Source organism: Cajanus cajan, chromosome 11, assembly GCF_000230855.2.
Source record: "Cajanus cajan strain Asha chromosome 11, NIPB_CcT2T_4, whole genome shotgun sequence".
NCBI classification, from domain to species: Eukaryota; Viridiplantae; Streptophyta; class Magnoliopsida; order Fabales; family Fabaceae; genus Cajanus; species Cajanus cajan.
In genome coordinates this window covers 21640421-21665298 of record NC_138527.1, presented here as the reverse complement: position 1 = coordinate 21665298, position 24878 = coordinate 21640421, and the positions used below count along the sequence as shown (strand labels likewise).

General features: G+C 29.1%; 2 protein-coding genes across 5 annotated transcripts; both read right to left on the bottom strand.

The window, feature by feature from the left end:
• Positions 1-6460: 6460 nt before the first annotated feature.
• Positions 6461-12983, bottom strand: STN7 (Serine/Threonine kinase domain protein). 2 transcript variants are annotated; one of them, XM_020380694.3, is made up of 11 exons: positions 12446-12983; positions 12264-12350; positions 11386-11505; positions 11136-11234; positions 10445-10613; positions 10262-10355; positions 8904-8997; positions 8736-8792; positions 7956-8369; positions 7011-7197; positions 6461-6776 (listed from the first exon to the last, which is right to left on the bottom strand). In XM_020380694.3, exons 1-10 carry the CDS (start codon positions 12884-12886, stop codon positions 7030-7032), a joined length of 1743 nt encoding a protein of 580 aa, XP_020236283.1. In that variant the 5' UTR covers positions 12887-12983; the 3' UTR covers positions 6461-6776; positions 7011-7029. The 2 variants fall into 2 exon arrangements, with proteins under 2 accessions (XP_020236283.1, XP_020236282.1); XM_020380693.3 differs by lacking the exon at positions 6461-6776 and having other exon boundaries at positions 6886-7197.
• A 7459-nt stretch (positions 12984-20442) lies between these two features.
• Positions 20443-24123, bottom strand: LOC109815870 (uncharacterized). Of its 3 annotated transcripts, XR_014430803.1 has the most exons (5): positions 23942-24123; positions 23781-23860; positions 21264-23693; positions 20842-20972; positions 20443-20690 (listed from the first exon to the last, which is right to left on the bottom strand). XR_014430803.1 is itself a non-coding variant. In XM_083067151.1 (3 exons), exons 1-3 carry the CDS (start codon positions 21529-21531, stop codon positions 20631-20633), a joined length of 459 nt encoding a protein of 152 aa, XP_082923277.1. In that variant the 5' UTR covers positions 21532-21546; the 3' UTR covers positions 20497-20630. The 3 variants fall into 3 exon arrangements, 2 of the variants coding, with proteins under 2 accessions (XP_082923277.1, XP_082923276.1); XM_083067151.1 differs by lacking the exons at positions 23781-23860; positions 23942-24123 and having other exon boundaries at positions 20497-20690; positions 21264-21546; XM_083067150.1 differs by lacking the exons at positions 20443-20690; positions 23781-23860; positions 23942-24123 and having other exon boundaries at positions 20697-20972; positions 21264-21546.
• Positions 24124-24878: the final 755 nt, after the last annotated feature.

Sequence of the window (24878 nt, the reverse complement as noted above, 5' to 3'; positions counted from 1 at the left end):
GTGAGGGGGGTTCTTAAAGAGCTTTCAGGGTGTGGTCCTAACACACATTGGTCTAGTAAAGGGCCAGCGATGGGGCATGAAAGGGTGTGCAATGCATCCAAAGCCACCAGACAAACACCAACTGGACCCCACCTCACCGATAAATTATTAAGTAGTCGAGAACTATCAAGTATTTATGATTTCTATCGATCACTATATGACATGCATTTAAGATTTTTAATTAGTAAAAAAGTATTTAACAATATTTAATTACATGTCATATAGAAATTAGTTAAAGATCATATGGTTTAAGAACATCATATAATTTTTTTGTTTCACCACCTTGGAATCCATACCCCAATAAGGGGGAATTGATAAAACAAAACAAGCAAGCAATTGAGCCAAGCTTCTCTCTCTTGCATTGCCATGTCTCACTCTATATTCCTACGTGTAGACACTACCCACCAGCATAATGGGTCTGCCATTACAAAAATAAGGTATTAGTATTACAACCTGCCCTCAATTTCTGCATGCTAGATGATTTGTCTGGTTGTTCATGAGGACATGAGCATTATCTTTCTATTTTTTTTAATGCTTCTTGTTTTGTCTTCTTCTGCTTATATCTTTGGTTGGATCCACATAATCAGGGAAATGACTGGTGGATAGGGGTTGGTTTAGTTGAATCCTACATAACAATTCGTAACAGAAATAACCATTAGAGAGTGTTAAGGTCATAATGGGCTCTTATGAAAATGGCATGTATAAGTAGAGTAGGGGCCGCAACTATCAGCATCAAAGTTTGCATTTCCTTAGTTAAAAATTCAAATTATGTTTATCCTATGGTACAAAGTCCAGAAATTATGCACATATTAGGTGATCACTCAAGAAACGAGAAACCGAATTTGATGAGCCTAACCCCATATTAAGGAAAACTTGAATTTCCTTGACTTGTGGAAAGGAGGGTGTTATAAGATCATCGAAATTACAGTGTTTGACAGATGATTTTCTGCTTGCTAAAACCAAATATAACCCTTTTGAATTTTTATTTTTATTTAGTACATAACCCTCTGGAATTTGATTGTTGGGTTGTGGTCTTGCAGTTACATAATGTTAAAACTAGACTCCATCATTGATTGGTTGAATAATTCCACTATTTTGATGCACTGCAAGTGGTACATAGATCTAAATTTACATTACCTTTTGATTGATGGGATTATGTATTGATGCTTAGATACTTCAAAATTGGCAACCTTTCCATATTACTAGATATGCGTATTATATGCCTGCCACTTTATTAAAGGAATCATTATCATTATTTGAACATAACATCTTGATTTAAATTTGATTATCATTATGCTTTTTCAATAATTCTTTGAGATTAAAGATTACGAAATAATACCATGACAATGACAACCAACAATGGATGGGTTCGGTGGAATGGACTAGTGTGTCGTACCAAGATTCAAATTCTGCTAAAATAAGTGTTTACATTTGGTTTCCAACTGTATTTTTGAACTTAACTGTCTTTATAGACTAAAAACAATATCAGTTTTAGAAAATTAAAGAAAGCAAATTAATCAAATATAAGCAATTTATAGATATAATTATATATAACTTAATATATTTTTGTATCCATATGTTAATTTTACAAAAGTTATCGTATTTAAGTATTGTATCATATTATACCCACTGCTCGTTTTTGCACCCATGCAACATATAAGTAAGCTAATTATATTTTTAATATTTCAATTATATGCACTATTTAAATTCTTTGGCATTTCTATCTTTGGGAATACTAGAGGTTGATTATAGAATGAATTTTGAATTCAAAGACTTGTGCTTGGAGATTCTTTTATATTACTTTAAAATCCTTAGGAAAAAGCTGCAAAATTGATTTCAAAACCAACTAAATATGCGACATGATTCTGACAGTTTTGAAGGAGACAGCAAGAATATGGGAGCAACAATGAAATTTTTGCACGAGTTTAGGTTGAGGCTTTGAATCATAAGATCCTTACACATGATGGTAGCCCAAAATCTTCTCCCTTTCACATTGCCTCTTCTTAACAGAGAATTCAGAATACTAAAAGAAGAAAGAAAGAAAATCCAAATTAATAATGGTTTAGTACCCCTTGCCCCAAAAGGAAAATAATATAAACCAAAGTGGCTTTGCATAAGGCACAAAGAAATTTTCTAGTTTAATGGATCAAAAGGGTGAAAATTTGTTTTTCTCCTTGGCATGCAACATCACATAGGGGGCATGAGAAAAAAGTAGCTGAGCCTGAGGACGTAAGTTTCAAGCCTTTGACTAAGATTCCATAACATGGGGTATTAGAATAAGGAGGCACACAAATTTTTATATTGAAGAAACCAAAACTTAGCTAAGTGATTAATTAAATTATTAATATTTAAGTACACTTAGCTAAAGGCAAAGAAGAGCATCTACTTGCTCTGCCTCGTGCTCTCCCCAAGCCACTTACGATGCCAACCTGTTTTCAATGGTTTATGCAATTTTAACCACTTAATATTGAATTAGGAGCTTTGTCAGTGATTTTTCTTTTTGTTACTTTTTTCAGCTTCTGAAGTCTTGTGTGTGAAATGGAGAGAGGGAAAACAGTGGTAGTGGAATACAGAAATAAAGTCTTATATTTGATGCTAGTTTCATTGAATAAATATAATTTATCAGACAATTTTGAAACACCAAGTGTTTTATGATAAGATAATAATATGTTTCTATATAGTTGTGAAAAACTAATAGCTAAAGTATACTTGAAAATTGTAATATTTATCATTTTTGTATGCTAAAAAGGTTTTAGTGAAAAAGTTTATTACATGTATAACAGCTAATGAAGGTAAAAGTAAACAAAAAAGGTTTTGGGAGGGTGGAGAAGAGAAAATGGTATTTTTCTTCTTCTAATTATTGTTAATGTTAAATATTTTTTATATAGCACACAAATAAATAAATAAAAAATGTGTAAGAAAATATTATAGTTAATAGATTTTTAAAAAATATTGGTTAATTCTTTTAATTAAAGTTAATTGATTCTTTTTACTCTTTTTTATTTTACTTATTTAAATAACTAAACATTTTTTCACTTTATTTAATATTATTATATTTTCAGTCTCCAATCTATTTTTATATGTCAAAATGTCTAATATCACTTAGTTATCAAAGTTAAGAATAATTTATAAACCTATTTCTTATTATATTTATTGAGACATCCTTTTATTTATTTATTTTTTGTTGATAAAATTGATGAGAAAGGATATATATGTTGATTTTATTTTTTTTACAAAATAACATATAAGATTTTTTTTCATATATATGCGATTTTTTACTTTATAAGAATTAATAATAAACATATTTTTGTTGGTGAGCCTAAAACTTAATTTTTTACATCCTTACCCTAAGACTTGTTTTGAATAGGTAAAAGTCAAAACATACTTTTTTTTCCTCCTCTTATAAAGGATCATTCAACAAAAAAAAAATCATCAGAAAAAATAAACAAATTGTTGGAATTATGATCATGAAAATAATTACTACTAATTATAAGTTAAAATGTACTTATTGGATCTTCACATAAAAAAGAAAAAAATAACATCTTTAAATCTTATTATGTAAAGCATTCATGCTATAATTGCATTTATTTGTTAATTGAAATCGTGAGACTAATTTAAGTTAATACTATTGAACTTGATACTTGATACGTGGATAAATGGTAAGTGATATTTTTTAATAATTTATGATAAGTGATCATTTTTTATAATATAAAATAATTTTAATACTACTTTAGAACAATAAATTTGAATTTAATTCAACCTTATAAAATTAATTTATAATGTAAAAATTTATATTTTTTAATTATTTCATCTCTAATCACGTAAGTTTTTCAAAGAATGGGAACTTAACTACTACATTGTAGATAAGACAAGCCATGGTAAAATAAAATTAATATCTGAAATGCACTGTGATCAAAGTGGTCCAACCAAAACCATGGTATATCTCGAAATCAAGCTTTCAGGTTTTGTTATATCTTGAAACATAAAAAAAAGGGTTCGGTTGTACTAAACAAGTCAGAATTGCACGTGAAGTTCTCGTGATTCACAATACCATTGCCTGCATTTTAATCAACATTTAGTATTAATCTAATTCTTAACTAAACTTCCATTCTTTAAGCCAAGTCTCATTTCCATTCCCGTTGTTGAATGCTTGTTTATTAAGGAACAACTTCACCATATGTCCCTTCACCTTCGACCCACATGGCCATATTGAGCTTTATCTGAAATTATTCAAATAGCCACCATTTTCTATATATTTTTTTGGTCCATGCATTTTTTTTATAGATAAATAAATAAAAATCATTTGTGTCCTTGTAGATACCTAATTTCATTTGGAGTCACAAACAAAGAAATGAACACCGAGTATGAAGGAAAAAAGTTTCTGAAACTCGAGAAACGACTCAATATGATATCAGAAGGCTCAAAAACTCAACAAAGTTGATTTAGTAGCTCGGAACGGGCCGTTTCCAATTTGGAACAGACCGTTCTAAACTACTAAAAAAGCTTAGAAACCCTAGTTTGGAACGGGTCGTTCCTAATCTAAAACGAACCGTTCCAACACAGGTTGTTATAAGTAAAATTTAAATCCAGAATAGCCGTTTTGTTTCTAGAACGGCCGTTCCAGATTCAAATTTTACTTTTAATAAACTGGTCCAGAATGGACCGTTCTAAAACTAGAACGGGTCATTCTAGTCAGTTTTGACATCTATAAATAGTCGCATCAGATACTGTTCAGGGGACTGAAAAAATCATCAAAGAAAGTCCAATAAAGCTCGAAAATTCTCTCTCTCTTCCCCTTTATTGTATTTCTTGAGATTTGTAAGGCAGTCTGTAGTGTGAAAGGTAGCCAAAAAGCACCTAAAAGTCTCCATACTTGAAGAATTAATAAAGCTCGGTCAAGAGGTATTTCAATTAATACTTTTCTCTTTCCTTTACTTTCTTCATTATGATAAGTATTACTCCAAATAAAAGGAATCACCATGTAGACATCTTATGATAATTCGTGTAATTTAGATTTCATGTATTTAAATAACCATCAATAAAGGGGATTCAATGTTTAAATTATTATTCATTATTATGCTAATTTCATCATAGGGTACCGATTTAGGACATCGTAGGTGTTTAATACCTTCCCTACATGTAATCGACCTCGAACCCAACCTTGGTTATTAAGGCCAAAATTAGATTTTCAAAAATCTTTTATTTTTCCAATATTTTGAATAAAACATTGGTGAGGACTTCATGAACCTATTTTAAAAATTATTAATTAGGGATTAGTCTGGACTTTGGGCATTCCTTGATTAATGAAATCTTTCAAAAACGGTAGTCCAAACTATTAGTCGTAAGATTGAAATTTTTCGGGTGGATTACGACAGTTCTTACAAAGTTGAGATTAAGTTGCTCAAATTTTTTAGAGTTTTAGCATGTTTGGATAAACTTTTCTATACTATGAAAAAAAAAGTAAAACAACTTAACCTTCTTACGTAAGATAAAATCAGTTATACATTAACTTCAAGGTATATAAATTAATTTTAACTTACTTGGAAATTCAATGTATTTTACTTTTTAATTTATTTATTCTCTTTATGGAAAAATTATCTAAATAGAAGCTTAGTTCACGACTTTGTGTGAAGAAGGCTTTTATAGTTATGTAGTAGAGTTTAACCTTGCTCTTGTAAATTAAAATTTCAAATTTCAGCACTGTCGGTGCTTTAAATTCAAAGGACTATTGTGTGAAGGACATGTTAAATAAGCTCTTGAATAATTAATTAATTGATGGCATTTTGAAGCATTTTTATTTCTGAAGATATGCCGTGTGTAAGAATAGTGGCTTATTGGGCTGTGAGTATTTGATTTGGGCAACTTATCATAAATAGTTTTTCTTGACATGAAGCCACAAAACCATATATTATGGGTTTATTAGCATTATAAAGTATTTGCTTTAGACTCCTTTTAGAAAAAAATTATATCAATACTTCTATGATTTTTTTTAAGGTTTCATTACTTATGTCATTTTTAAAATTTTTTAAAATTTATTTTAAACAGTCTATCTTCAAAAAAAAAATATAAATATAAATCCTTAAAAATTCCAATTGTTTAGTACAAGTCTTTAAACTTAATTAGTTATCATCATTTTAGACTCTGAAGAATGTTAATATTATCATTTTTTGAGGGAAATTAATATTATCATTTAAGTCCAACATTTTATTTCAAATTTTAGACTAAAGTAAATAATGTTTTATACATTCATGATTTTTTTTAAAAAAATTTCTTGCTTGGAGAGACTGAAGTGTCAATAACATCCAATTTCTGGTGCTCAAATAGAATCTTATCCAATTAATTTATTAATCTTAAATCTTCATTTAATCAATATGTAACTTATTCTCTGCAAAAATTTTGAAACTCACAAAATACCAAACACTAAAACATTGAACAATTATCAATTATCATTTTGCAGGGAGAAAAATTCACAGGTTGTAACCAGGCAAAAGAAAAATTAATCAGGCCCATTAGCCACTCATGAAAGTGCACCCCATATCATATCCTCCATTGAAAATTAGAACAAACTTTCCTTCTGAATAAAGCAAGAAATGGGGTAGGATAACACTTAAGAAGTGACCATTTCTTTTCCTGCTCTTGAGTCTATGGACAACAATGAGGTTTGATTTATCCTTGATGCACAGCTGGCTAGAAGAAACTTTAAGGAAAGTGCCATAACATTTTTTTTACCACGATTTCTGTTAACAATATAAAAATATATTATATAAATATGGTTGCACGTGCAGTCAAAAGATTCCAGGTATGCATCCATCAGATTCCAGTTAGTTTATGGTAAACAATATAAAATTCCAGTTAGTTTTTTTTTTTTTAAAAAAAAAATTGATATTGAACATTGTTATATCTGAATATGATATCTAACTTTGATATACAGACTATAAACAAAAATTTTGGAAAGAAAAATGGGTATTTACTTTTTAGTATTTACAATTTTCATTCCTCTCTTGGGATCCATCTGCTCCACCAAAAGCTTTTCCTGCGTCTGTTGAGCTCATCCATACTCTCATTTAAGGTTCTTATAATCTTCCTCTGAAGTTTAAGGGCTGAAGCTAGAGCATTTCTCTGTGCATTAGCTTTCTTTGAAATTTTAGGCTCAATTTCCTACATCATGAAAAGAGTGATTTAAGATGATAATTGGTATTTGGATTCTCTTTGCACTAACTTTATTAGTGTTAAATATGTTTTTAGTATTTGTAAATATAGAAATGACTGCTTTCAATTCTTAATAAAATCATCTTCTTGTAGTCTCTTCTTTATAGAAATGTGTCAACTGTCAAGTGTGATCCTAGTATTTCACAATAAAAGTTGTCTCTTTTTAGCCTCTTGTTTGAAAATAGGACCCACACATGACACATTACATAAATGAGAGACTAAAAAGTGAACACTGCCCTTTGTAGGGACACAATATATTTAACCCTAATAAATAACATAATGGGTCTATTTGGATAAAATTTTCGAAAAGCACCTTTAGGAAAAAATAAATAGAAAAAAAAATCAAAATAAATTTTTCCATAAGCTAAATCTAACTTATACAAGTTAAAAATAAAATTTTAGAGAAACTAATAAGAGAAAGCTTCTACAAATTAACTTGTTCATAAGTTAATTTTAACTTACGAAAAAACTTATTTTACTTTTTTGTCCTATTTTTCTTTTCCAGAAGTGTTTTTGGAGAACTTTACCTAATCAGGCCTCATGAGAGAAAAAGACACAAAAACAATTATGATAGGACTGACCATTATCTGTATAGGGTCCATTAGATATGTTTTTGTGCCTTTCTCTCTTGTAATTACTTGTTAACATGAGAAGATTCAAATCCTGATAAATGTAACAGAAAGTGATCACAGAATTGAGATACATACTCTCAGTTCCTGAAGCTGTGCTTCAGTGAATCCACCATCTTTCTGTGTCCCTGATTTTGCCATTAGGTTAGTAATCCACTTGGCAGCTTCTCCATAGTCCTGCTGAGTTGCACGTAGGAGCTGCAGCCTCAGTGTTTGCATGAAAGACAATGCCAACAAGCCTTCTCTGTCAAAATAAGGATGAGCTAATGCTGATTTTGCACTCAGTCGTTGTCTTGCTTTGTACCTTACCATTGATTTCAGAAGTTCCCATCCTATTCCACCATCCAAATCCAACATCTCAAAGCCTTTCCTCAGTTCAGGGCCACATCGAGGCTCTACAGTTTTTCTCCATGCAACCAAGTCATAGTCACATCTCTTTAATTGACGGTTGAATTGTATGAGGCTATTATCAGAGCGTAAACTGGGGAATGCCTATAAGAGAATGGTATAAACTGTAAGCACTTCAAAATACCAGCTTGATCATATAGTTGGTTGGATCACCCTTTGCCACTTTTTAAATGTTTCACCCGATTAAAACTTGGTCCAGAATTATGAAAAACTATTCTACGAGTACTTTAATTGATCAACACAACCAAGATCCAACAAAGTGTAAATACATAACCAAACTCATTTCAACTTTAAAAATACTAATAAGCAGTTTTCATTATCATCAAAGTGATTTATATTAATACACATAATATTCGTATGAAATAGATTACAAATATGAGATATTGAATGATTAATTCGAATAATAGGAACAGAAGCAAGTTCTCAGTTTCATCATTATTAGATACTTACCATTTGAAGGAAGATTAAACCAGCACTATAGATATCAAACCTGTCAGGCAAATTCAACTGTTTGAAACATGAAAACAATCATAAGCAACTAAAGCCAATATCATTACAAGATAAAGGAAGCTATATGTGTGCTAATTGACCAGGGATAATTCGTAGGAAATATTTAACCTGCCACAAGACTGGGGAAAGTGCAGTTGCAACTGGAACTGAGGGCGCTGACGGAGTTTGCGTGCTCATGATGTACTGCTCTGGTGCAGCATATCTGAAATGGAAGGATTGTACACATTATGAATTGCCTATAGTTGAATATCATGTGTCTAACAAAGACATGGATTCAATGAGAATATATAATTTACACACAATACTTATATCTTCTTAGTGTTGTCAATGAACTCGATGATGACTAAACTTAATCTTCATTTTCTCATTCAGTTAATCAACTCTGGAAGCATTTAGAGCTGGGTTGTTCAAACTTATATCTAAATTTTGCAGTGATATTAGTCATCAAATGAAAGGTAAAGCTGCATACAATTGACCTATAATGGATCCAACCTTTCCCCCTAGACCCCTCCATGGAATGAGCTTTGCTGACTGGGTTGCCCCTTTTTATCAGTCATCAAATGAAAGAGGTAACTTAAACCAGTCTAATAATATCTGACAAGTTATAACTAAAGAAACATCCTATTGTAGTCAAAGACATTCTAATGGTATTCTGGTTGACAATTAAATTGAATGAGGCTATTCACATAACAGGCTAATACTTTCATTGTCACCTTTAAGAGCAAAATAAATTACAATTCTGTTGTGATTTTATTGAGTAGGTTGAAAAGAACAAGGCATAGGAGAGAAACCTCTCCTTCAAGTGTTTACCCTTCACAGAAGATTCACCTTTCACAAAAAGCTAATGCTCAATCTACAAAATGAACAAATATGAATGAACCCTTCTATCCTTCTTCCCCTATTGATATCTAATTAAGACCTCTAATTAACTAACTAACTAACTATTAACTAACTCCCCCTTTCCTGTAGTCCCAACAATTTACTTATATAGGGCTACATGAGAAACATTTCAATTAGTACATAAAATTTTCTGAACTTCTACATTCAATTTCCTAAACTTTTCTTCAAGCATTATACATGACAATGCTTGTCAGTGATTACATTGATTCTTGTTCTGGTGATATAATACTCCCACTTTTATTAGCAACCTCAAAAGGGTCTAGAATATAAAAGAACAACTTTGTAGAAATTCAAACCCAATATGCTGAAGCAACCGATCACCTGTATAATATACATTTTCATTTAAAGCTAAGAACATTTATGTCAAATCTAGACAAAATCAAATATTAGTGTCTTTATGAAATCTATTTCAATTTCTTCTAGGGACAAATTTGAACAAATAGAAATAAATTAAAATGAAAAGCTTCCTCCAAATGAATTGATTATGCACATGAAACAGAAACTTCCAGAGGGGATTAAGCTCAAAGTCACTTGGCTACCTGTGTTATTAATGTCAAAGAAGATACCTTGGATCCAAAAGAAACTCTTTAGGAATGTAGTTGATGCCAACTCGCAGATCTGTTGCAGCTCCAAGATCAATGATTTTGAATGTCCGAGACTCTGATTCCCATGGTTTAAAAATGTGATCTTAATTTAGATTAAGGATCTTTCTTCATTGGACAAAGTTATGCAATCTTTAGATTCTTTACCTTCAGAGAAAATAATGTTCTGTGGCTTAATATCCCTATGCACAATACCAGTTGAGTGAAGACCATCAAGTGCAAACAATATCTGCCTCATGATTGTTTGAATGATTCTATTTTCTCTTTCCAATCCTTTGGGCAAGTCTTGGACCTCACCCAAAATCAATGTTTCAACCTGAAATTTGTGGCACCATCATTTGGTCTGATATGCAGACTTTAAGCAATCATGATTTACCATGGGAGCATAAAATTCAGATAGAATGTGAGAACAAACAAAAGGCTTGAGTTCAAAAGCATAGTGGAGATTAGTTCAAGAATGTGAAACACCTCCTCACTAATTAATAATGAACATGGATGTATGAATACCCCCACCCCCCAAGTTCCTTGCACTAGGAAATAGAGTATAGAACAGTTTGGATAAAACTCTCAATGAACACTTACAAACATAAAATAAAATGAAAATAAAATGAATCAAGATGGAAAAATGAATCAAACTTCTCACATAAGTTAATTTCAATTTTGATAAGGTTTAACAACTGAAAAGCTCCCATAATCTACAAGCTAATCCAAATTGGGTAATACTTTCTTTCTTAAATGTAAAACAGCTGATAAAAGCATCATTAGAAAATTTAAGGTTAAAATACTATAACATGACAATTTATCAAGTAAAACCAGGCTGATTAAATAGAGTACCAACATTATATGGAAACTCTCTATTCTGCAACAAGTCAGCTAGGGTGGAATCTCCTTCAAACCGCCATATAATCCAGTATTCAGCAGCCTTCTTTGAAGAGCTCTGCAAACAATATGCAACAACTTTTTTAGTTGTTGAGACTGAAACTACAACTTTAAATAATGTGATGAGAATGTCTTTGATTTCCCATACAAGTACAACACTGATGCCCAAAATTTGTTAGGTAGTAGTATTAGTTTTAACAGAGCAACACCTCAAGAAAACCATAAACGAAATCTGCACAGCTGTTTGCACAAGCTCTTCGTACACGCTCGTTCATCCAAATTTCTACAGCACCATATTCAGTTGCCTTCTTCAAGACTAAGTCACCTTCCTTCCAGTGAGAACCAAAAAGAACCATAAGTCATGATTATATAATTCAAGCTGTCTAAGACAGTGAAACCTCACAAGCACATATGCCATACCAACATGTAGAAATCTAATTTTGTTTCCTCAAACCATGAGACTAAAAGCAATCATAATTCATGAGTAAAAACAATACATATACCCCAAATTTATAAGCAAAAATAACACTAACACAGACATGGCATGGACAAGGGCACTTCAATATAACTAATGTTCATATTATAGGACACCACATGACAAAAGGGATAAAACATGAAAATGGCAAAAGATTTGAATTGACAATGAATATCTGTACGTTCACTTTCTCCATATGATCAAGAGTTTCCCAAAAATATAAATACCAGCAGACATTAGATTTTGTATTATATCTCAATCTGACTATTATGGATGTTTAAAAAATTGAATTTGTTTTTTATATTACCAGTATCCTTTAATTGTCTAACCTATACTGGTGTCAGCTCAAACATTTGAGCCAACAAAAACAATTTTTTAACGAGACAACTGGGGAGACATGTGTTGTGTGAGTGTCAGTGTCAGAAACATGTCACACCAGTGTCTGTGCTTCATTATTGAAAATTAATGGTTATCTTGAAATCAACTTATGTTCATGTGAAGTAGTTCATAAAAAATGCAAACAAGAATCAGCAAGTCCAAATGAACAAGTGAGAATTTTCTTATTCATTTTCAAATATTTTAGGAGCTTCCAAATAGAATTTAAAATAATACCTTTGAAGAGGGCTTGTTGGCCAGTGACACTCTATATACCACTCCAAATGACCCCTCCCCCAACTTCTTCCCCAGAACAAAATCATCCTACCACCATAAACAATTCTCATCAACAACTACTAAATCAGCACCAGAAACAATATTTATAAAATAAATTAAAAATTTAAACTTGAACTCAATACCTTTTTGTAAGTAGGTCTGAACAACCTCTCAACAAAAGCAAGAACAAACATGTCAAAGAAACCAGGTGCTACACCAGGTGTGGCCCAAAGATAAGATAGAGTCCCCAAAGCCAGAACCACCCCAGGGACAGTAAGTGTCAAGCCACTAGACCGGGGAAGAGTGCTCCTATAGATCACATCACCACACTGCATCACACTGCAAGGAAGTCCAACCCCAACACCCACAAAGAGGTTGTGAACTGTGTCAACCCATTCACCCCCTAGTGCAAAAACTTGAACCACTTTTGGGTTTGAGACACTGAAACTTGCACCGCATTGAGCCTCCCCAGAGGGTCTAATCCTAAGCCTCTGGCCAAGGAACAAGGACTTGTTGTGCTTTGGTTTGTGGGGTTGGAGCTTTGTCACTCCTACTCCAATTCCTCTGGTTGCAACAGTGGCCATGCCAGTTCAACTTGGCTTTGGCCTGTGGGAGAAAAATCTTGAGAACTTCACCTGCTATCTCCTTCAATTTTAGACCACAATTTTTTCTTATATTTAGTTTAATTTAATTTACAATGGTAATATGAGATATGATTTATATTTATATGTTAGCGGTTATGTATCAGGTATTTATTGTGGATGCAGTGAGTTTGGAAGATTGGAAATTGGATGGAGGATTTATATACGCCACAAATAACACGTTGATACTGCTGTGGTCTGGGATGGGCCTACATAATTTGCTTATCTTATACTTGCTTCCACGTTTCAAAGTTTCTCCGATCAGATCAGTTCAATGGCCTTTCTTGTTTTTGTTTGTCTTCATTTTCGTTGTTTAGTTAACATTTTCTTCTTATATAAAAAAATTTAGAAAAATCTGTTACATTCATTTTTCCAGTTATTATGAATTTATGATTGAAGTCCATCTAAATAGTAGAAGTTTACCAACCATAATTAGTGATTCAACTTATAATATATATGGGGTTTACAGAATTATTAAAAGTGGGTAAGCCTCGAAAAATTGAAGGCAAAAAAAAATTTGAATTGTGTGAATTGAAAAGTATCGTTATTGTAGGAGTTGTAAATGTTTATAAACATTCTAATATTTTTGTAGAATTTATGGATGAACAATTAAAAAATAGTTTTATTTCATAAAGTAATGAAAAAAGTCATTGAATTAACCGAAAAAAAAAAGTCATTGAATTAACCGAACAAGCAGGTAAGAGTATATCTTGAATATTTTTAAATATTTTTTTCTTTTTATTGTTTGAGACAAATTATGAATTTACAAACTCTAACATTTTTTACAATAAAAATAATTGAGATGAAATTGTTAATAATAGATTATTGAGAGAAATGGACGAGAGAGTAAGAGTAAGTAGGTTGAATATGGTTTTCTTTTGATAGGTAGACTTGGCAAACAAGCTATCTATTCCCGAGAGAAAAAATAGCTCAAGTCAAAAGTGATAGTAAGACCCGGAAGGAGAAGTGGATATGTGGGTCTCCTTCACTTGACCATTTAGGTTAGTTTATCCCACTATGAACGAAAGACCAATGACATGATATTATTTAAGATTTGAATTATGTCATCGTATTAACATATACTATGTTGGTAAAATAATGTGCTCATGGTCCCTACATCACTTGGAGATTAACCACTCCTTTCAAAAATAGATATTTTATATCAATGTCATAATTAATAAAAATGTTACATGTTGAGGCATTGTATATCAAAGAGATTCATAGATGGTTAAATAACCTTAAGCTAGTTTTGTTAAATTTTACCTTTTAATTTTTATATTTAAAAATACTTTATTTTAATTTTTATAATTTTATTTTTATTTTTTAGTTCTTATGATTGAAAATATTCTATTTTAATATTTACACATATCATATTAATTTTTATTCTTTTGTTAGAGTCTAAAAATTAAAATTTATGAAATTTTATGGACTAAAAAAATATAAAATGGCATATATAAGAATTAAAATAAAATATTTTTAATTATAAAAACTAAAAAGATAAAATTAATTAAACTATAAGATCTACAAAGATATTTAATTCTTCTTACAACTAAGTAATTAATGAGTATATGGCAAGCAAAAGATGGTTTAAATATCAAATCTATTTTTGAGCTATACACTTAATAATTATGAAAGAGATAATAGTTTATATAATTTTTTCTCATCTAATCACAATTTAATTTGTTAAACCTTTATAATAATTATCTTAAAATGATATTTATTATGATTTTTAATTAATTAATATTATAAAACTTAGGAGTGAAAAAATAGATTGAACCATTCATTTTAACCTATTTTTTTTTGGAAGGTTGGTTTGATGTTTTCAACCCATGAACTCACTTTAATTTGTTAAAAATGGATTGAAAGCAAGTTGAGATGGGCCAAGGTTGTGACATGATACCCGTTTACCCCAAAGCATAATAAGTAAAATAAATACCAACTAACATTTAGGTTTATTTTACTATTAGTACTATATTTTGTATATGATTTCTATGTACAGGATATTAGTCATTGACTATATTATAAATGTTTATTCTAATGTATATTGTTTAGTCTTTCACTACACAGTAATTATTTAGTAATACATATAATGGCCTGTCGGGTCATTATAATTTTCTTTTATATTAAAGTTTTTTTTATAGCAGTTAGAATTTATTTATTAACTATTATAAGTATTGATGAATGAGTTGGAAGGTGTCACAAGGTAGGTGAGTTGATTCCTTTTTTTGTAGGTCATAATCAGAGTAAATTGATCCGTTTTTCCATTCCTACTAAAACTTTTTACAATAATAATAGGTAAAAAGACTTAAATACATTTTTGATTTTTATAAAATGAATATTTTTAACTTTGATCCTTATAAAAATAATCCTTATTTTTTTATCTAAAGTTGTAGATTTAGTCTTTTACAAAATATTTTTATTTGATTTTTTTATTCTTTTGAAGTATAAAATCATTAATTTTGATTCTTAATATTCATTTTAACATAGATAAATAGAAATAAAATAAATAGAATTTATTTTAAACATCTTAAAAATATTTTAAAATATCATATGTTAATATAATACAATATCACATACATTAACAAGTGCCAAGTGTCATATTATAATAAAATAAAACAAATATTTTTAATTTATAAAAATAAAAAAATTACTTAATACTATAATACTTTAAAATATATTTAAGCGATAAACTAAATTCCTTAAGAAACTTGCAGGAAGAAAAATGTTGTTGTTTTCGTGTTACTGTGTTCGAATTAGATTTTGCCTTAATCCTTATCAGTTAACAGTGCTTAAGTTTTGGGCCTGTCAGAAGGGACTAACCCAACATCCACAGTGAGCGTGGCTATCCCAATCTGCCATGTAGCCATTTAGTTGGGCTGGGCTGTCAAAAACCTGATTTGGCCCAGGGTTGAGGTGTGAGTGGACATAATATATAGGAAAGTGAAAAGAATTCTGCTTACATGTATAGATTATAAATAGATAATTAAATAGGTCATTATTTAATAATGGAAAATAAATAACTAATAAGATATTAATTTTTATTCATCCATTTTTTCATGTTTTTTTTTTTTTAGTTTTATAGTTCATCTCTCTAATCATTTTTTTTTCTTTCTCATTTTTTGGTTTTTATTTCTTTCTCCAATAATCAAGATAGTCACACATCGTCTTTATACTTTTTAAATTCTATTTTTTCACTTTTAACTTTATCATTCTTTAAAGCATAACTTTTGCTCTATCTTCATTGTTTCCTACATTAAATACAAGGTACAATAATTAAATTTTGTTTGACATAAATTTGAAATAGAGTAAGAATTATATAAATGTCAAGTAAATTTTAAAAGAAATAAATTAAGTTTATAAAAATTTAAAGTAGGTAGGGTTACGGTGCGACTATGTGTATACTCATCCATGTTCTCGTACCTGATTTAATAATTAGATATTACTTATACATGCGTTTGTATCCGATCAAATTATGTATTTCCTGTCAAAGTCAAAACGAGTTCAAATATTATCCATAAGTACAAATTTACTTGACATCCTTAGAAAAGAGAATCTTGGTGTTTGTGAAAAGGAGGTGAATGCTTGAAAAAAAAAATAAACATCAAAGACAAGGAATTCTAAAGTCAAGAAATTAGAAAATAAAAATAATTAAAGATATTTTTTTAAAAAAAATTATAATAATAATGTATTATTAATATAACATAAGCCTATGTAAAAATAAAAAAATATTTGAAAGCTCATTTTAGTCCAATGATATCTAGAAAAAGAAAATGAAACAATTTTTATCGATTTAAGTTATTAAAATGAAAGCGCAATGAACAATTGAAATTGAGTAATGATAAAGAAATTAGTATAATATGCAAAAAAAATTTATATTCAAATTTTATTATTATGTAATTCTTTTATTAATAAAAAATTAAATTTTATTTGTGGTTGCACAAGTATAGATTTTTTTTATACAATTGTACAAGTATAAATAGAATATAAAATATTGTGAGAATAATTTCCTATTTATTATCATGTTAGAATTCAAGTATTGTACTAGTACATCATACTACCTTCATTTTTATTTATAAGAAACAAAAGTACAATTTTTTTTCTCTTAAATATAAGAAACATAACCATCTTTTTATTTGTATTAATTAATAGATTTCTTTTATACCTTCAATTTATTAAGAAAGAGACACCGACCAATTTCTCATATTAGTGATCTTAATGCATTTAATTATATGAATATTTTAATAAAAATTTAAATTTAAGATATATTAATTACAATTAACAGTTTCAATGCATTTTCTTAGTCCCTATTCTTTAAAGAGTCCTTGGGTCACGGACTGCATTCAGTGCCTTCTTAATTTCATTTCCACTCTTCTCAAATTAGTTTCTCATTCATATTTATATATGAAAACAGACCAAAGCATTTTTTTTTTTAATTTTTTTTACACTAAAACAGACAAATGCTTAGTCATGGTTACATTCATGTCATTTTCAGGGGAAATAAATTAAGGTCATTGTTTTCAATCTTTCTTTATTTTTTTTTTTCTCTTTGGAAAAAATAAGGAGAAGGAAAGGAATAGAGAAGTGATGTAAAAAAGAAATAGTAGAGAAAAAATGAGTAGAAAATGATTAGAGTTGAAAGTTGTTTCAATCAAGATACTTAAGAGAAAAAAAAAAGTCATTTACTTTTTAAGTAGGTGGATACTAGGTGAGTCACATTGTTAAATGGCTCACGTGCAAAACTGCAAATGAACCCTTAATATTTTTTAATAATTAATTTTTCAATATATAAATTTAGGAAAATATTACATAAATATCCTTTTTAGTTATATATTTTGTTTGTTTAAAGCATCACATGATATAAATTAATATAGTTGATATGAATAAAATTATAGATATCCTAAAGTTTGCCATTATTAAAGTATGATTTTGTTAAAATCATATACAGTAATACATGTCAACATATTTAAGATTAATCTTTAAACAAACCTAAGATTAGATTGCGTTGGATGTAGTTAATATTCAAAAAAAAATTAGATCAATTATTAAATTGAAAAAAATATTCATTTAATAAATTAAAGATTGAATCGATAAGTCATTAATTGAAACACAATTTGATTTTTATTAAATTATTTTAAAAAATATATTTGATGGACATAGAATTTTTAAAATTAAAATCAATATATTCAAGAATAAATTAGAGTTACATTTCAAACTTTCTCAATTTAAACAGATGTTTCAATTGTTGTACGTAATAGTTGTACATGTTTTTAATGACTAGTGATAATAAGTTTTTAATTTAATTGGTAATACTTTTCAAAGACATATACATAATATTGTGTTTATTAATATTATTTGTTTTAATATATATATATATATATATATATATATATTAAAATATAAATTACTTTTAGTTTATATAATAATTTTTTTATTGAACTATATATAATGTTAAAACTTATGTTATGTAATTAAGTTTCTTGACTTCAATTTTGTCTCTTATATATTATCAAATTTTGATTAAATTCTATCTGAGATTACACATAACGACCTTATCAAACTTATTAACAAAATATTACATATAACCCGTCTTACTCTTAAAAAAAAAAAACATTATCCATCCTTATTTATTATATTAACTTTCGTTATATGCAAATTTTGTTTTGATAAATTAAATTTTAGATTAAAATAATATACAATTCATTTTCAGTAGTACTTAATATAGAGTTTAATTTGATAAGAAATTAAGAATAAAAAAAATTGTCCACATTTACTTAAAAGTTAACTTTTGTATTGGTAGTAGTATGTTAACAGCTAAATCTTGAAAAATAGGCAGATTTAATGGGAGTGCTCTGCTTATTGTTGACGCTAAGTGTAGGCATAATTGAATGGTATTGGATTTGATTTCATCTTACCTAATCTAATTAATTTTAATTTTTTTAAATTAATTTGATTTTCTTTTAGTCTTTCAGTCTCGATCCAAATTAATCTAATTTAATTATATTTGATTTGGATTGAATTATTACTAAAATAATAATAATAATCACATTAAACAACATATTATTATATCATCAATTGATAAAATATAATATTATAAAAAAATATTTTATCAATATTATAAATTATTAATAGGAAAAGAGGTTCTTCGTACATTTATATATTTACTTTTGAATTTTTTTTAATTTTTTTTATTAAATTTAAGGATAATAATATCTAATATAAAAATAAAAATTAAAAAAATGGTTATCCATCCAAACTTATTTTCTTTATAATAAGTATCAATAAGGTATTTTTTATAAATTATAAATCATAATTTAAAAATAACAAATATTATTTGTCATTTAATATTAAATGCATTGATGTATCGAAAATATTTTCACAGTATTTTCAGACAAGTTATTAAGTTTGAGGGATATTAAACAGTGAATGAGTCACTTTATGTTTTTATCCATTTATCTTTCACTCATCTAAATTTGTTAATGCAAACCAAATATAATAATAAAAAAAATAAAGAGGAGAAATTTACTTAGTATAAAAATAATTTTTAATATAGTATCTAAATTTCAAAATTATAACCCGATTAGCACTTTTTTTAATTTCAAAATTAAAAAAAAAAAAAAAACAATTCGAATTTATAATGCAACATCCTTTTCTTTCATATGTATTTATACCACCTATCACCATTCACCCCTAAACAACTTAACCATACACTAAACTCATACCGACCTAACAAAAAATAGTCACATTTCAGTCTAATACTCTCCCTTAAGTCATGAGGTAATTAATATCTAAAAAAAACCCTAACTTGCTAATGAGATGAAGGAATTAAAGTTATGATAGAAGTTTGGTGAAAGCATCAACTCTAGTTGATCTGGAGAATACACACGAACAAGCATAAAAAATTATTCCCTACCACTTTGATGTGAACCTCATGCATGGCAACATCCCATACTCAATTAGCCACTAAACTATGTGTGGATACATGTTACTGCATTTGAGTTAATGAGATTTGGTCAAAAATTCTAAGGCAACCATGATGTGATCAACTAAAACAAGTGTCCAGATCTTTATTGAAGAGCACCAAAACCCTCACTCAAAAGATGGCATGAAAGGAATTACCCATGTTTTATATCTTTTCATGCGGACTTTGTTGGGGGATAGGATAGACAATTGTGGTTATTGATTGGTTCTAATCTTGCATGTGATTGTGCCCTACCCCTAATCCAAAATTTTAATGCAAAAAAAGTGGTTGTCGGATCCATAATAACTCCAAAGTAAGTGTGACTAGAGTATGGTAAGACAAATTATGTCACCTGAGTCAAAACACATCACACTCATCTCCCCTAAAATGAAAATGAACTACTGCAATTTCATCGGCCATAAGGGCACATCTTATTATGCCTTTCTACTATGGTTTTCCCTTTGTCCAAAAGGATGAATTTAGTGTCTTTGTTGTTCTTAGCTGCAGGCACAATGTTTTTTAGAAGAATCATGTTCTCACTCATTACTTCAATATATAATCTGCAATGCATTTCATTAGATAACTAAACACAGAATCATGTGACATGAAAATAGCTTGTACAACTTTTCCTTTTACCATATTTTAGGAATTAAGAACCAAAATAAAAATGTAACAGATACATATTTGTATTTGTATTTGTAGAATCTTGTTTTGTAGCTGGAAGTAATCTTATGCCAAGGCCTCTTTTCCTTGAAGCATTCTCTTCTTAAGAAACTCTTTTCTTTTGACCTTGAGAAAATGGAAAAGCATTAAAAAGTGTTTATTTTCTTTAGAGCAGGATGAAAATATTATGTACAGAAGAAACAATATACTCCTGGGTGAAAATGGAAAAGCAAACAAAAAGTGAACTAGGACAAATAACAATAGCCAAGGAGCATACTCTAAGCTGGGCCCGAAGAGTCTTATTGAGAGAATAGTCATCTGAATGCCTGGTATCAGCTTCCTTCTTTTGCTTCATATCCTCTTCCTGGTGTTCAAGGCGATAAAATGGATCTGCAAGCTTACCCCTCTCTAAAATAAAGTACAATAAAATTGAAGATGAAAATAGTTAGCTAACATTAACCACAACATTTCAGTTGCTAGATATGATCAAAGGCAAATGAAAAGGAAAAATATACCACTACTGCTACATTTAGAAGGAAAATAAATTCAATCCATGGAAAACAGCCATTGGACCCTATGGATCTGATGGTATGCTCTTCATGCTTCTATAACAGTTCCCGGGTGCAATAACATATTCCAAGCCAGTGGAAAGGAAACACAAACTGCAAATTTTTTTTTTACCAACACTACAATACACACCTTCATCAGCAGGTAATTCAAAAGTTTCAGCATCCTCAACATCAAAATCTTCATTTTTTTTCTGGGCCCCACTAATAATGACATATTCACAATTCTTAGGATCGGTCTGAATTACAATCTCATGTTTACAGTAGGCAGACTTCATAGTAAAGCTCCATATCTGAATGAACGTACAATAAACATTTGTTAGAAAATAGTCAACAGAAAAGTTAGTTTGAACAACATTATTAGAGGACGCACCAAGATATAAGGGGCATTCTACACGCATGTAACAGTGGCAAACTAAACAAAATATAACTATTTGTATGCATTTGCCTAGCTAGGCTTCTAAAACTTAAATCAGGTCCAACCATTAAATATATTAAAATAATAAAATTAGAGCTTGTTTAAATCCAAATTAGAAGTGCTTTTAAGAACTTCTTTATCAAAAATAAAGAATTATTTCTGACAGAAAAACTCTCAAAAACACTTCTAAGATTGTATCCAAACATGCTCTTAATCACTTCCACCAAAAAATAGTTTAAATTCAGATGCATTCGCAGTCAACCTCAACATACCTTCGTTGCGTAATAATTTCCAACTTGTTTTTTCTCTGCATTGAACCGAACACCTTTTGCAATAATTGAATTGCATCCTCCACACTATATATGAAAAGGTATCTCAAACCTGAAAGTAGTTTAATTAGGTAATATGAAACTAACAATTAAATGAAAAATAATTTGGAGCCTAGAAAAATGAGACATCTATCTCAACAATTTTTTTTCACTAGGTTCCATATACATCAGTTTAGGCATCTTGGGAAAGTCATGCAAACAACATAAGCCTTTTCCCACTAGGCTGGTTGACAACATATATATATCAAATGTTGTCATTGTACTGCCAAACCCAAATCTCTAGTGTTGGTCAGATGACAGAAAAAGCCCAATAAATAGAGGTAAAGAAAAATTATAGTGAAACTATTAACAAAAGATTTGTGTTAATGGATTTTGAAGAATTGGTTTTCCTTTTTCAGCATAATACCAGGACGTCCTTTGACCTATTTAGTTATCCCAAATAATGGGGAAAAATATATATATTTATGTTGGTTGTTGTTAAGATTCTCCAAATCATGATTCCCAAGGATGCTTACAATCTTGATCATTCGGAAAACTGAGAACTGGTGGAATCGGGAATCCTTGTGAGATCACCAGGGAAGATTATGAAATAAGGGGAATCAAGTAAATCAACAATCTTCCTGAGCTGAGTGACCTGTGATACTGACAAGTTGACAAAACTATTGTGCAACTTACAATTGAAGCTCCAGCAAAAACCTAATTGTTGTCAACCTCCTTCCATACTTGGCTTGACCTCTCTAATTCCCTCATTGATCTCTATTTCTCCTTTCATTGATCTGTGCTCATTGATCTCTATTTCCCCTTTCACTGATCCATGTCAGTCAACAATCTCTCCCAGTTGTTTTAACGTGTGGTTGATTAGCTTAATTTTAAGAAATAGTCCCTTATTTTTGTCAACTTCCTGAGAGTGTTTGAAAAATAAGTGATTTTTTCTCCTAAGAAAAGCTTTACCAAACATGCTTAGTTCCTTGTCAATGTTTAGCTTTAACCTATGTTGGGTGAGTAGTCACAATTCCTGTCCCCCCCTCCTCCTGCCCCAAAGAAAAAATAACAAAAATACAAAATATCCCGCTTATCATCATTATCTTAACCATTCATTTGAATTATATGGTCAAGATTCACTTCTCTCACACTCTCATCTACCACCTTTTAAATCTGCTAAAATTGTTTCAAGCATGTAAAATTTTAGATAGATTCAATTCAATCATAAGAGATCATTGGAATATTATAGTCTTAACAAAATACTTTTAACTTTGAAATTTATATACGCTTGATAATCTGTAGCTTGTGCATCCGAAATTCTACAATAATATAAATGAAATAGTCCTAATCAAAACAGAAACAAAAGAATTGAATCCTAAATTTAAGAAACACGGAATTAAAAAAACCGTAATCGAAAAGGCACAATCATTAAACGTGAAAAACAAAAGTAAAAAGGTTTGCACCATTGTTGTTTATCGAAAGACTGAAAGCATAGTTAATTATAATCATATATTGAGTCTATCATATATTCTAATATAAATATTTTGTATAAAATAAATTGTCTTAATACATCTAAATTCTCTATTATTCATGTCAAATTCTTCCATGATATCAATCATTGGTTTTCTTCAACTCCTCCTCCACCTCCTCTTCGGCAGATTCTTCCACCTCCTTTACAGATTCCTCATTGACCTCCTCTTCGGCTGATTCTTCCACCTCCTTTGTAGATTCTTCCACTACCTCATCTTTAGTTTCTTCCTGCAGACTCTCTTCAGCCAGCTCTGTCCTATGAATGCAATCATCACATCTCCAAGGAATTATTGATGTACACCATCTGAGATATTAAATGCCATAAAGAAGGAATATAAGTATATATATATTTAAAAAAAAATAACTAAAAAAGAAAATGAGAAATCATTACTCATGTTTGACTACTTTAAAACAACCAATGCAACGAAACCTCGATTGACCTGGTCCTGCGATTTCACGACATGTATAGCACTGCAGGAAATAAAAGAGAGTCACCGTATAACAAACAAAAAGAAAAAAAATAAGTCAAAAAGACCAAAATATGTTTTTTACCCATTCCCTTCTCATTATTGCAGCGTAAAAGAAAATAAATAATTTTAACAAATCTGATAATGCAAAAGAAATTGTCTTCATGTTTTATATACAGGCAAGATGGGTGTTTCTTACATGTTCTGGATCATATCATTTTAATGATTTCATAAAATTGTTATGAAAATTATAATAATAAATATCTTTATTTCAGATATTTAATGTTCGACCGAATAGAAATGACAAAGAAATTTTGGTCCAAAAATTTTAATCAATTAAAATTTGTCTTGTATACGTAAAATATAATCACCGTCTTTAAAACAGTATATTTAATTGACTATAAATTTTTTATTTAAATTGTTAAAATTAAATAATAAATTAAAATTTAATTTTTAAGAAAAATAAACACAGCCTTTGAAATGGTAAATTTAATCGATTATAACTTTTTTTTTTATAAGCGATTAAGCTTTTGATTCAAATTATTAAAATAATAAATAAATAAATAAACTCAAAATGAAACAACCATCGATTAAACTTTTAATTTAAATTATTAAAATAATAAATAATTAATAACTTTCAAAAAATTTCATTTTTCTTACTCTATTTTTTTTTCATTTTCATATATTTTATTTTTCACCTATTTATTTTTATCCAATTAAACATACATAATATTATTTTTCTCCTATTTCTTTTCTATTTATTTAAAAATAAATAATCAATTTTTTCACTTTTTTTCTTACTTATGTTCACTCACTTATTTTTCTCTTATCTATTCTCTCCACTCTATTTCTCACTTATTTTGTTCTCTCTATTAAATATATTCTTAATTTTTGTTCTCTCTATTAAATACATTAATTTGATGTATTTAAAAGAAAATCAAATTTACAATTTGGTAATGTACATTCTTATAAAATAAAATAAAAAGTGGATATATATTAAGTATTAACAAATATTGCCCCAG

Bases quoted from the DNA above. Each gene is read 5' to 3' on its own strand.
- STN7 (XM_020380694.3), bottom strand. From the start codon at position 12,886: ATGGCCACTGTTGCAACCAGAGGAATTGGAGTAGGAGTGACAAAGCTC. The intron at 10,614-11,135 runs GTTGGTACTCTA...CACAAATTTCAG, and splicing joins ATAGAGAGTTTCCATATAAT to GTTGAAACATTGATTTTGGG. The intron at 8,998-10,261 runs GTATCTTCTTTG...CTTCCATTTCAG, and splicing joins GAGTTTCTTTTGGATCCAAG to ATATGCTGCACCAGAGCAGT.
- LOC109815870 (XM_083067150.1), bottom strand. From the start codon at position 21,531: ATGCGTGTAGAATGCCCCTTATATCTTGGTGCGTCCTCTAATAATGTT. The intron at 20,973-21,263 runs GTGTGTATTGTA...ACTTTATTTTAG, and splicing joins TGAATTACCTGCTGATGAAG to AGAGGGGTAAGCTTGCAGAT.